Below are 12362 nucleotides of genomic sequence, written 5' to 3'. Positions count from 1 at the left end.
CCATACATGACTAATGGAAAACCATAGCTTTGACTAGACGGACTTTGTTGGCAAAGTAATGTCTCTGTTTTTAACATGCTGTCTAGATTATACATAGCTTTTCTTCAAAGAAGCAAGCATCTTTTAATTTCATGGCTGAAGTCCCCATCTACAGTGATTTTGAAGCCCAAGACAATAAAGTCTGTCACTCTTTCCATTGGTTCCCCATCTATTTGCCATGAAGTGATGGGACCAGATGCCATGATCTTTGTTTTCAGAATGTTGAGTTTTAAGCCAGCTTTTGCACTCTCTTGCTTCACTTTCATCAAGAAGCTCCTTAGTTCTTCTTTGCTTTCTGCCATAAGTGTGGTGTCATCTGCGTATCTGAGGTCATTGATATTTCTTCTGGCAATCTTGATTCCAGCTTGTGCTTCATCCAGCCTGGCATTTCTCATGATGTACTCTGCATGTAAGATTAATAAGCAGGGTGACAATATACAGCATTGATGTTCTCCTTTCCTGATTTGGAACCAGTCTGTTGTTCCATGTCTAGTTCTAACTGTTGCTTCCTGACCTGCATACAGATTTCTCAGGAGGCAGGTCTGGTATTCCCATCTCTTTAAGAATTTTCCACAGTTAGTTTTGATCCACACAGTCAAAGGCTTTGGCATAGTCAATAAAGTAGAAGTAGATATTTTTCTGGAACTTTCTTGCTTTTTTGATGATCCAGCGGATGTTAGCAATTTGATATCCGGTTCCTCAGCCTTTTCTAAACCGAGCTTGAACATCTGGGAGTTCACGGTTCACGTACTGTTGAAACCTGGTGTGGAGAATTTTGAGCATTACTTTACTAGCATGTGAGATGAGTGCAATTGTGCAGTAGTTTGAGCATTCTTTGGCATTGCCTTTCTTTGGGGTTGGAATGAAAACTGACTTTTTCTAGTCCTGTGGCCACTGCTGAGTTTTCCAAATTTGCTGGCTTATTGAATGCAGCACTTTCACAACATCATCTTTTAGGACTTGAAATAGCTCAACTGGAATTCCATTACCTCCACTAGCTTTGTTCGTAGTGATCCTTCCCAAGTCCCACTTGACTTCACATTCCAGGATGTCTGTCTTTAGGTGAGTGATCACACCATCATCATTGTCTGGGTTGTGAAGATCTGTTTTGTACAGTTCTGTGTATTCTTGCCACCTCTTCTTAATAGCTTCTGCTTCTTTTATGTCCTTACCATTTCTGTTCTTTATTGTGCCCATTTTTGCATGAAAAGCTCCATTTTTATCTCTAATTTTCTTGAGATCTCTAGTCTTTCCCATTCAATTGTTTTCCTCTATTTCTTTGCATTGGTCACTGAGGAAGGCTTTCTTATCTCTCCTTGCTATTCTTTGGAACTCTGCATTCAAATGGGTATATCTTTCCTTTTCTCCTTTGCTTTTCGCTTCTCTTCTTTTCACAGCTATTTGTAAGGCCTCCCCAGACAGCCATTTTGCTTTTTTGCATTTCTTTTTCTTGGGGATGGTCTTAATCCCTGCCTCCTATACAATGTCAGGAACCTCTGTCCATAGTTTTTCAGACACTCTGTCTATCAGATCTAATCCCTTGAATCTATTTTGTCACTTCTACTGTATAATAGTAAGGGATTGATTTAGGTCATACCTGAATGATCTTCAGGTTTTCCCTACTTTCTTCAATTTAGGTCTGAATTTGGTAATAAGGAGAAGCATCACTATGAACAAAGCTAGTGGTGGTGATGGAATTGAAGTTGAGCTATTTCAAAACCTGAAAGATGTTGCTGTGAAAGTGCTGCACTCAATAAGCCAGCAAATTTGGAAAACTCAGCAGTGGCCACAGGACTGGAAAAAGTCAGTTTTCATTCCAATCCCAAAAAAGGCAATGCCAAAGAATGCTCAAACTACCGCACAATTGCACTCATTTCACACGCTAGTAAAGTAATGCTCAAAATTCTCCAAGCCAGGCTTCAACAATATGTGAACCATGAACTCCCAGATGTTCAAGCTGGATTTAGAAAAGGCAGAGGAACCAGAGATCAAATTGCCAACATCCATTGGATCATTGAAAAAGCAAGAGAGTTCCAGAAAAACATCTACTTCTGCTTTATAGACTATGCCAAAGCTTTTGACTGTGTGGATCACAATAAACTGTAGAAAATTCAAGAGATGGGAATACCAGACCACCTGACCTGCCTCTTGAGAAATCTGTATGCAGGTCATGAAGCAACAGTTAGAACTGGACATAGAACAACAGACTGGTTCCAAATAGGGAAAGGAGTATGTCAAGGCTGTATATTGCCACCCTGCTTATTTAACTTATATGCAGAGTATATCATGAAAAACACTGGACTGGATGAAGCACAAGCTGGAATCAACACTGCTGGGAGAAATATCAATAATCTCAGATATGCAGATGACACCACCCTTATGGCAGAAAGCAAAGAACTAAAGAGCCTCTTGATAAAAGTGAAAGAGAGTGAAAAAGTTGGCTTAAAGCTCAACATCCAAAAAACTAAGTTCATGGCCTCTGATCCCAACACTTCATGGCAAATAGATGGGGAAACAGTGAAAAGAGTGGCAGACTTTATTTTGGGGGCTCCAAAATCACTGTAGATGATGATTGCAGCCGTGAAATTAAAAGACGCTTGCTCCTTGGAAGAAAATTTATGACTAACCTAGACGGCATATTAAAAAGCAGCAGAGACATTACTTTGCCAACAAAGGTCCGTCTAGTCAAAGCTTTGGTTTTTCCAGTAGTCATGTATGTATGTGGGAGTTGAAATATAAAGAAAGCTAAGCAACAAAGAATTGATGCTTTTGAACTGTGGTGTTGGAGAAGACTCTTGAGAGTCCCTTGGACTGCAAGGAGATCCAACCAGTCCATCCTAAAGGAAATCAGTCCTGAAAATTCATTGGAAGGACTGATGCTGAAGCTGAAACTCCAATACTTTGGCCACCTGATACCAAGAGCTGACTCATTTGGAAAGACCCTGATGCTGGGAAAGATTGAAGGCAGGAGGAGAAGGGCACAACAGAGGATGAAATAGTTGGATGACATCACCAACTCGATGGGTGTGAGTTTGAGTAAACTCTGGGATTTGGTTAGGGACAGGGAAGCCTGGCATGCTGCAGTCCATGGGGTCACAAAGAGTCGGACACGACTGAGCCACTGAACTGAACTGACTATCTTCTGCCCCACAGATCATTAACAGGCAGTTTATCTTCATACAAGTTAGTTTTAGAAAACAAAATGCATGTCACCATTTAAAGAAAAGTCAGATTTAGAAAGATAATGCCTTGAATCCAATGTCTAATAAATGTCAGTTTTCCAAAGTGAATATTCCTCCCAACTTCAAGCAAATGGTTAATTTTCAGCTATACAAGTAGCCACTAATTGGAATAGTTAAATTGTAATAGTTAAAGAACAATAATATGAAGAGTATGATTTCTCTGACCAGTGATATTTTCTTATTTTTTTGGTAAATAATTTTTTCATATCTAATTGCTCTAGGTGCTAGGGACTGGAAAAAATGTTTTTTAGGGAATTTTCACACAGAGGTGATCTTTTATCAGGTACTGAGAAGCAGGTAGATGTTCATCAGGTAGAGGATTAGGGAAAAGATATCCTTGCCCTCAGAAACACAATGAAAAAAGTGTCTGAGCTGCAAAAATGTTTGGTGAGTCAAGGGAAGTGGTGAATAGAAACCACCCTTATTGCACACAATCTTATACTCACAGTCATTTATGTTTCTCCTGTTTTTTGAGACAGTAATTTGATCCTTCTGTTTTCTATATATGCTGTTGCTTTTTTAAAAAATTATATTTGGCATATAAATTTAAGGAACAGCAGGTTGATTTGATACATGTATACTATAATATGGTTGCCATTGTAGCATTAACTAGCTCCTCTATCACATATCATGATTATCATTACTTTTTTGTCATGGGTATTATTAAGATCTAGTCTCTTAGCAGATTTGATGAGTATAATATAATATAATTGTCTGTATTTATTATACTGTGCATTAGATCTTTAGGACTCATTTAGCTACTATTTTGTACTTTTAAATATCATCTCTCCTATTTCCCCATCTTCTGGGTCCCTGATAAGCACTATTTTGTTCTTCTCTAGTTTGTTTTCTAGATTTCACATATAAGTGGTATCATATAGACCTTCCTGTTTTCGGATTTCTCTCTCTAAGTGGTCTCTCTTTTCACAGCAAAATTGACACGAAGAATTTTTCTAAACAAGCAAATTTCTTACTTTTATTACTTTAACATAACTAATATTTTATCATCTTTAATGTCAAATAATACTTAAAACAGCTATTAAAATGTTTATCTGCAATATTAGTACCTGTGAAGGAAACATTAGATATAAAAACAGAACAAAGGGCTTTGAGGTGTTAATGATCCAATTGTAGGGCTTAAGGTGGGGCAGCAAAATTGGTGTATCATATCAGATTGGTGTATCTCTGTCCTTTGGTTCTTTGATCTATTACAGTACTAGAATAGATCTACAACACCCGGTTACTACATAGAAAACCATCAGAAAAACTTAGACAAAAGGGACATGTTGAGGACTGGTATTGTTTTCTTTTCTTTTTTTTTTTTTTGGTCAATTCAAATTCCCATAATTAAATGCCCTTGATAAATGTAGTGGGAAAAGTCCCTGTGCACTGGCACTGGTTTTGAACTTAGAGTTTGTCTATCTGCTCTAATACAATTGAAAGATAATAGGGTTAAGGGCTCTTGATTCAATAACAAGACACCTATACTGTGATGGAACTGGGTTACATAATTCATAATAAATCATTCAGAGGAAATGTGTGCATCAAGTGTCTCTCATATTTCCATTTGGTGGGTCAGAGTTTAAGGAATTAAGCTGTAACTAGAGAATTTAATTACTGTTTGAAAGGCTGCTGCTGCTTTGCCTCTGGATGGCTCTTGCAAGTTTCTGGCTGATGATTTTTTCAATCAATTCCCTGCCTTCCAGCTTGAGTTGAAAGAGTTTATTTATGATTGTTAGATTTTTAAAAATACAAAATTTTGTTGATTATAACAGTAAAAGATAAAGACTAAAAAAATTTCACTAATCTTACCACCTATATTTTGAATATAACCTTACAGATTGTTTCAATGCATATATATGTGTGCTGCTGCTGCTGCTAAGTCGCTTCAGTCATGTCCGACTCGCTCCAATCCCAGAGGCGGTAGCTCACCAGGCTCCCCCGTCCCTGGGATTCTCCAGGCAAGAATACTGGAGTGGGTTGCCATCTCCTTCTCCAAGGCGTGAAAGTGAAAAGTGAAAGTGAAGTAGCTCAGTTGTGTCCGACTCTTAGCGACCCCATGGACCGCAGCCTACCAGGCTCCTCCGTATATAAACTCACATTTATATATACATTAAATATCTATCTTATGTGTCTATTAATAAAATTTGATACAATGACATTTAAAATATTATAGAAATTTCATTACAGATTCTTAAAGAATATGATTTTAATTGCAACTTCATTTACTATTGGTTTTTTTCTTGGTATAGTTGCTGGTATAGATTTGGTATAATAATCTTGGTATAGATTATTTTAGTTGCTTCATTATAACTAGTTCAACTATAGATCATTTCTCATTTTTGAATGGCTCTTTGCTTATATACTACTTTCATAATGACTTCCCATCAGAGGATGACTGTTTTAGCAAGAGATTGTTGTTCTATTGAAATCAGGCTTTATGAAATTCATGAGCATCTCTTTAGGCTAAATAGTCCTTCTCAGAATAGGTTGAACTTCGATAACTTGGGTTTGGGTTTTATTTTTGTTTGTTTGTTTTTTATTTGCTTTTTGTCTTTATTTTGCCTTAATTATAGGAGCTATGTATTCAGGCTATATCCAGGAAACTAAATCAAAAAAAAAAAAAATTGTAGTGAGACCATTTGAAAATTTGGTATAAGTAATTATAAAGAAATTAGCCTTTTGGATGGCTGCCAAAAGAATATTGGCCAAATAGTGATTGGCTGTGCAGAGATTAGGGTACCTGCAAATTGAAAACAGAAATAAAGACAAAACAGAACATAAACACACGTAATAATCCTGAGTTCCAAAGAGTGAAATGCTTTGCTTTAACTTGGGAATGAATAAAATAACTTATTCCCATGGAAACAAAGCCATTCCTGTCTTTAATAATGAAAAAACATAAAATTGGGCATATTAACTACTCTTTAAGATGCACATTGTTTTTAGTTAAGAAAAAAGTACAATGCAAATTGTCCTAACAGTGCTTACTTTATTTACCAAGAGTGAGCAGCAAAATATCTTATTCTCCTCTTATAGGAAAGGCAAATCACAAGCTGTTGAACTAAAACAGGAATCTTTGTCAGCTAATTAATCAAGGTGGAAATGATCTAATAGAGTAAGACTTATTGGGAGTTATGTGTGATAGATTTTTCTCTTGTGTGTAAAAAATCTTTCTGTCACATTTTCCTGAATAAGCATACAGTTTCCCATCTAAATAATAAACCTTTGTATTTTCATAAAAGTCAAAGTTTGTGAAACACATGCTAAATAGTTAAGGAATGACATAAAACACAGCAAGTATAAAAATAGTAAGAGTTAACAAATTAAACATTTTAAACCGTTTTGTATATAATCAGACAAAATGAACTTGGTAGATTTTTAAATTATTTTCCCACTGATTCAGTTAGAATTTTATTAAACTTCTTATTAAGCCATGATTGTAGCTTGGTCAAAAAGAGATTTCATTCAACAAGAATTCCAGGTATAGGCATTTGAGGGCTAGTATGGAGAAGGAAATAGCAACCCTCCCCAGCATTGCCTGAGATATCTCATGGACAGAGGAGCCTGGTGGGCTACAGTCCACGGGGTTGCAAAGAGTCAGACACAACTGAGCAACCAAACAACAACAGTGGTAACTCTGTTATCCCTTCAAAGTGAAAAGCTTAATCTATGTTCCTCATTTATCATCTTCTGTGGAAGATGTTCTACATCCATGTTCCAGAGGAATAAAAGAAGAACATAGAAGAGCCAGAGCCAGAAGACTTTTGCTTATATCTCATTGTAGAATGATGTCAAGTGGTCATCTCTAGTTTCAAGGGAGACTAGGATATTGCACAGAAGTAGGAAAGGCAAGGAGCACTTGAAAAATTATTGGCTGAGTAAACTTATGGTATCTGTCACCTTCCACCTCTTTGAGCATTCAATATTTATTCATGGAATTTCCATCTCTGTATGTACTTTAAACATAATGAACCCATCCTCTGTCTTCCAAGGTAGGTGGTCCCCAAATTATATCCAGTTACTGGGTTAAGTATGAAGTCTAGGATCTTTGGGTAATCTCTTTATCACCTCCAGGTTTGGTTCTTTGTCATTCCTAAGTCTATAAATTAAAGATAAATCATCTTCTTCGAACATCCCCAGTGTATTAGTGTAAAGAGAAAAGAAATTAGGATAAAAGCAGTTTATCCTAAACAAACAAAAAAAAAGTCTCATTCAGTAACAGGGAAGAAGGAAGCATATGACTGTCAGTGGTACATAGCAAATATAGAGTCTTGCTTAGCAGGTTATTTAGGACTTCTGATACTAACAACAGAAGTCGTTACTTGGCTAGCCAATCTGGCAGGCCTTAGCACTTCTTGGTGAATTTCTTTTACATATTTTCTCCAAGTCCTTGGTTCTACATCTGGGGGGACCTTGCTTGACCAGTGGGCCAATGCCTGCATTATACGCAGAAGCTGTGTAAAATGAAAGTAAATGAAAGAGGGCTCTAAAAAGAATTAAAAGGCATTGTGTATCTACAAAACCATAAATTGGGACCATCCTAGGAAAGCCAGGTTTATGGTCTTCCTAGCTGGCACCCCACTCCAGTAATCTTGCCCGGAGAGTCCCATGGATGGAGGAGCCTGGTAGGCTGCCGTCCATGGGGTCGCTAAGAGTCGGATACGACTGAGCAACTTCACTTTCACTTTTCACTTTCATGCATTGGAGAAGGAAATGGTAACCCACTCCAGTGTTCTTGCCTGGAGAATCCCAGGGACGAGGGAGCTTGGTGGGCTGCCATCTATGGGGTCGCACAGAGTCGGACACGACTGAAGTGACTTAGCAGCAGCAGTAGCAGTAGCTGGGAAGAGGTTCTACATGAAGTCCACTTTCTACTGCTGTGAGTTCAAGGACCCAGAAATTACTTTAAATAAAGCCTGTAGCAACCCCGGGGCACATTTAAAAATATCATACCCGGGAAGTTTTATCAGACTTCCAGGAGGTGAGCTTCAAGACAATTTTTAAGTAACCACATACCCCTGGAAAATTTACCTCATTATCACTGGCTCCTTTGTTCTGACCAATTCCTTTCTCTTAACCTAATGGCTGCTGCCTCTACCCCTGTAACACTGTATGCCAGGGTGCAGCACCATTAATCTGATCTTTGCCATTAAGTTCCCTTTCGTTGTCACTTAGAGACTTCCTAAAGAAAGGTGTTTGAAATACCCTGGGGTAACAGGTTTATCTATTTTTGAAGTTCCACTCAGAAACCTCTGCTTGTATGCATACATTTTGTATACAGAAGCAGCTGGCAGTCCTCAACCCTGTGTAGTTCCAAATTGTGATATTCTCAGTTGTGTGGGACACAAGCAGAGTGACCTCTTTTGGAATAGCTGTGTTCCCTTGCATCTATGCTTAAAGCAGTCAAGCTATAGTTTGAGTGCATCTCTATCTGCCACAGTACATTTTTGAAAGCAGCAAGACTTAATGAGCATATTCCAATATTCTGAATTTTACTCATACCATTCACACTAATAAAAAAGCTTGAGTTGGTATGTGGTCATGATTCCAAAGTATAGCAAGCAACAGTTTGACCAGCTGTTTCGCTATTGCACTCCAAAATTCAGTGGCTTTGAAGCCTGAGGTAATTAATGCTTGCCCTCATCATCTCCTCTACAAAGTCAATTCCACATTTTAAGTTCTATTATTGTAGCTCTCTTCTTTCTTTAAAAGCTATTACATTAATCATTATTGTTCACTGCAGCCAACAGAGCTCGCTCTAGTTTATGCAGAAAAAAAAATTATTTCATAGACTCAGATTGCTCACGAATTTTTAGAGAGGCCAGAGGCCAGCCCCTAAATCAACTGTGCAAAAGCAATGTCCAATTATATCATGAGGCTTCTTTGCAAAAAAAACAAAAAAAACAAAAAAAACACATACACACACATTTGCCACTATTGATCAATTATTTGTCCCTCAGTACTGAATACCAGAGACTCTATGACAAACTGCTAAAGACCACCACCCCTGTTGCCAAAAGAATTAAGCACCACACAATACAACCACTGCCTCACTTTCCTCAATTTGAGTTCAGGTATTGATTGAATGCAGGTTAAACATCTGGACCATAAGATTTATCAAGCTTAAGTTTAGAGAAAATGAGGAACATAAGGAGAAATATAGCCGAAATAGAAGAATTTTTAGAGATGTTGGGCATCCATATGTCATGACTTGATTTAACAATGTCTTATATGCTTAACTGAGATTTTTAACTTATTAGGCAGACTATGTAATGTCCACTTTCTCAACACCCATTGCAATTAAATTAGCTTTATGATACATGGCTTCCCTGGTGGCTCAGAGGGTAAAAGCATCTGCCTGCAATGTGGGAAACCTAGGTTTGATCCCTGGGTCGGAAAGATCCCCTGGAGAAGGAAATGGCAAACCACTCCGGTACTCTTGCCTGGAAAATCCCATGGATGGAGAAGCCTGATAGGCTACAGCCCATGGGGTCACAGAGAGACTGACATGCCTGAGCGACTTCACTTTCACTTTCACTCATGATACATAATTTTCTGAGCATGGACATGTTGCCATAGATAACTGTTGCAAATAGGAAATATATCATAGACAAAGCACCCCACAGATTTCTGACCCATATTCAGTTATATGTATTTCAATTAAAAGACATGGAATGGGGCAGGATTTTCTCTTATTAACATTACTTAACAATTGCAGCCGTTTTTAAATATCTCTGATACCTGCAACATCCCATGGATGGAATGGTCCATGGGAAATCTTATTTACTATGCAATGTGGTACGCCTTTCTGGATTAGATAAGATTTAAAACAAATTGCTAACATCAAATGACATTTAGAGAAGTTAGCAATGGTTATTAACTTGTCCACATCTATTTTCAGTGAGTGCCATAACTCCACAGATCGAATCAAAGTCAGAGTGTGGGATGAAGATGATGACATCAAATCCAGAGTGAAGCAACATTTCAAAAAGGAGTCAGATGATTTTCTGGGACAAACAATTGTAGAAGTGAGGACCCTGAGTGGAGAAATGGATGTCTGGTACAATTTAGGTGACTATCTTTATGTCTACTTGAAACATGTTAAATAAAATTCCAGAATATCTGTGACAGGTATTATATTCCCATGTTGGTAAAAGTAACTAATGTTTTTCTAGAACATTTACTTGGCCTTTAGGCAGGTAAGTTTCATTAGGAAATAAGGTGATAATTATTTAAACTCAATATTATTGAAAGATACTGGCAAATTTGAGATGAAAAAAATTCTTTCAAGGAGTCAAGTGGGTGTCTTTTAGGAGAAAAATATTATTCCATTCTGAATTTTTAATTCATAAAGTATAGCTTCAAAAAACTTTGCCAAATGTATAGAAAACAAACAACCTGTGACTTAATAATGTCTGACTTATTTATTTCCTTTTAGTCCCTTAATGAATTTTGGCAATAAACAAAAAGTATATTTTAGATATCTTTCAAAGATGATGTAAGCGTAGGCTTTAGTAATGCAAAGCTGGTTACCCATATGCTTGTTCTGATGATGAAGATAGACTGTTTAATTGGTATAATTTTAAAATGGAATTTTATTATTGTACCAAGAATTAAAGATAAGTTTTAATTTGACTTTTCCCACAATTGAATAATAACCTAGAATCCTTAGTGCTGACTTAAATAACATTAAAAAGATATGGATCACCTCATTTTCTGTAAAGGACATAATCTAAAAATATACTTATCATATTATTGGAAATGTTTTAATTACATTTTTAAGATATGGTGGTGAATCTAAGAAAAGTTTACATACTTCCAAGATTATGAAATGTTTGATTTTAGGATACCTACTTATTTTAGCAAATTAAAGAGTGCTTTTCACTTTTTAGAACCTGCGTACTTCAGATAATACAGCATTTTGCAAAGTAAAGGAATGAGGTTACGGAATTAATGGCCATCTGAATTAAGGAGAGATATATAACTGAACACAAATGATTCCAACTAGACTAAAACCACATTATCAAAAATATTTTATTTTGAAGAAATCTCCCTTAAAACTAATGCTTCTCCATTATTGGCATAGAGTTTTTGCTTCACTTATAATGATAAGCCTCCTATATCTTGTTTATACTATTAAATAACTTTATACGTGAAAACAGAGATGTTAGGAAAGGGTAAATTTCAGACCATTAACTGCACAATTCTCACAAGTTGTGTTTTAATTAAAGAGCAATTTAATTGACTATACATACACTTTTGTTTTCCTGTGATAAATTAGCATGTTGTTGAATTGAGTTGCAATTCAGAAGAGAAATTCCTCAAATTATTCTTTGGACAAAATGTACAAGGGTATACTCAGTTTGCAAAAGAATTTGAGTATGCTTCTAATAAAATCAGCCACCCAGCTCTACTGCAGAAACTGTCCTTCAGTGTATGGAGAGAAAAATACAGTGCAGCCCACCATGGATGCCTGTGCCTGCTCATCCTCATTTCACACTTTTGTGCAGTCATTACTGATGCTTAACCTTTAGAGGGAAAACAGGTTTTAGCTTTGTATAAAATCCACAATGGGTTCAATCCCCATTAGGAACTTATTTTCATTATTTGTACAGTGTTACTCCTTCCTCAACACTCAGAATTCATTTCACCATGCAGAGAAGGAGTCAGCCAAAAGTTCTGGGTATCCAAGCAGAGCCTGTGTCCCATGAATCCATTGTGATGATGGTACTTAAAATGTTCCCTGTGGTCCTGGGGAAAGGTCTGTGACAAAGAGGTCTGAAGACCTGACTTTCTCTTGGCTGCAGCAGACAACTTAAGCATTTGTTGAGAATCAACTCTCTCCTAGCCAGTAGGAGAAACTCTCATAATCCCAGCATTAAGAGAAGACTCTCAGCAACACAGTGACTATTAACTGTTAACCATGAAAAATCAGCAGACATTCCACAAGAGGAAAGTAGACTTCATGATTTAACTGTATCTTATTTGGCTAGAAATATAGTAATGCTTAGAAAGAGGGGCAATTAAAGAAGTCTTCACTGCTGACTTGGTGTGGCTCTCCCTTTTCATCTTTGGTTT

At 37.0% G+C, this 12362-nt stretch overlaps 1 protein-coding gene across 1 annotated transcript in view; it reads left to right on the top strand.

Moving 5' to 3' along the window:
- Positions 1-12362, top strand: part of UNC13C (unc-13 homolog C) — a 657134-nt gene that overhangs the window by 303734 nt on the left and 341038 nt on the right. The window contains exon 10 of the mRNA XM_061431239.1: positions 10186-10355. Within this exon, the coding sequence (XP_061287223.1) occupies positions 10186-10355 (170 nt within the window). The remainder of the gene's footprint in view (positions 1-10185; positions 10356-12362) is intronic.

Source organism: Bos javanicus, chromosome 10 (genome assembly GCF_032452875.1).
Source record: "Bos javanicus breed banteng chromosome 10, ARS-OSU_banteng_1.0, whole genome shotgun sequence".
Classification (NCBI taxonomy): Eukaryota; Metazoa; Chordata; class Mammalia; order Artiodactyla; family Bovidae; genus Bos; species Bos javanicus.
The sequence above is the reverse complement of the archived record's forward strand: the minus strand, read 5'-3'. Positions and strand labels throughout refer to the sequence as shown.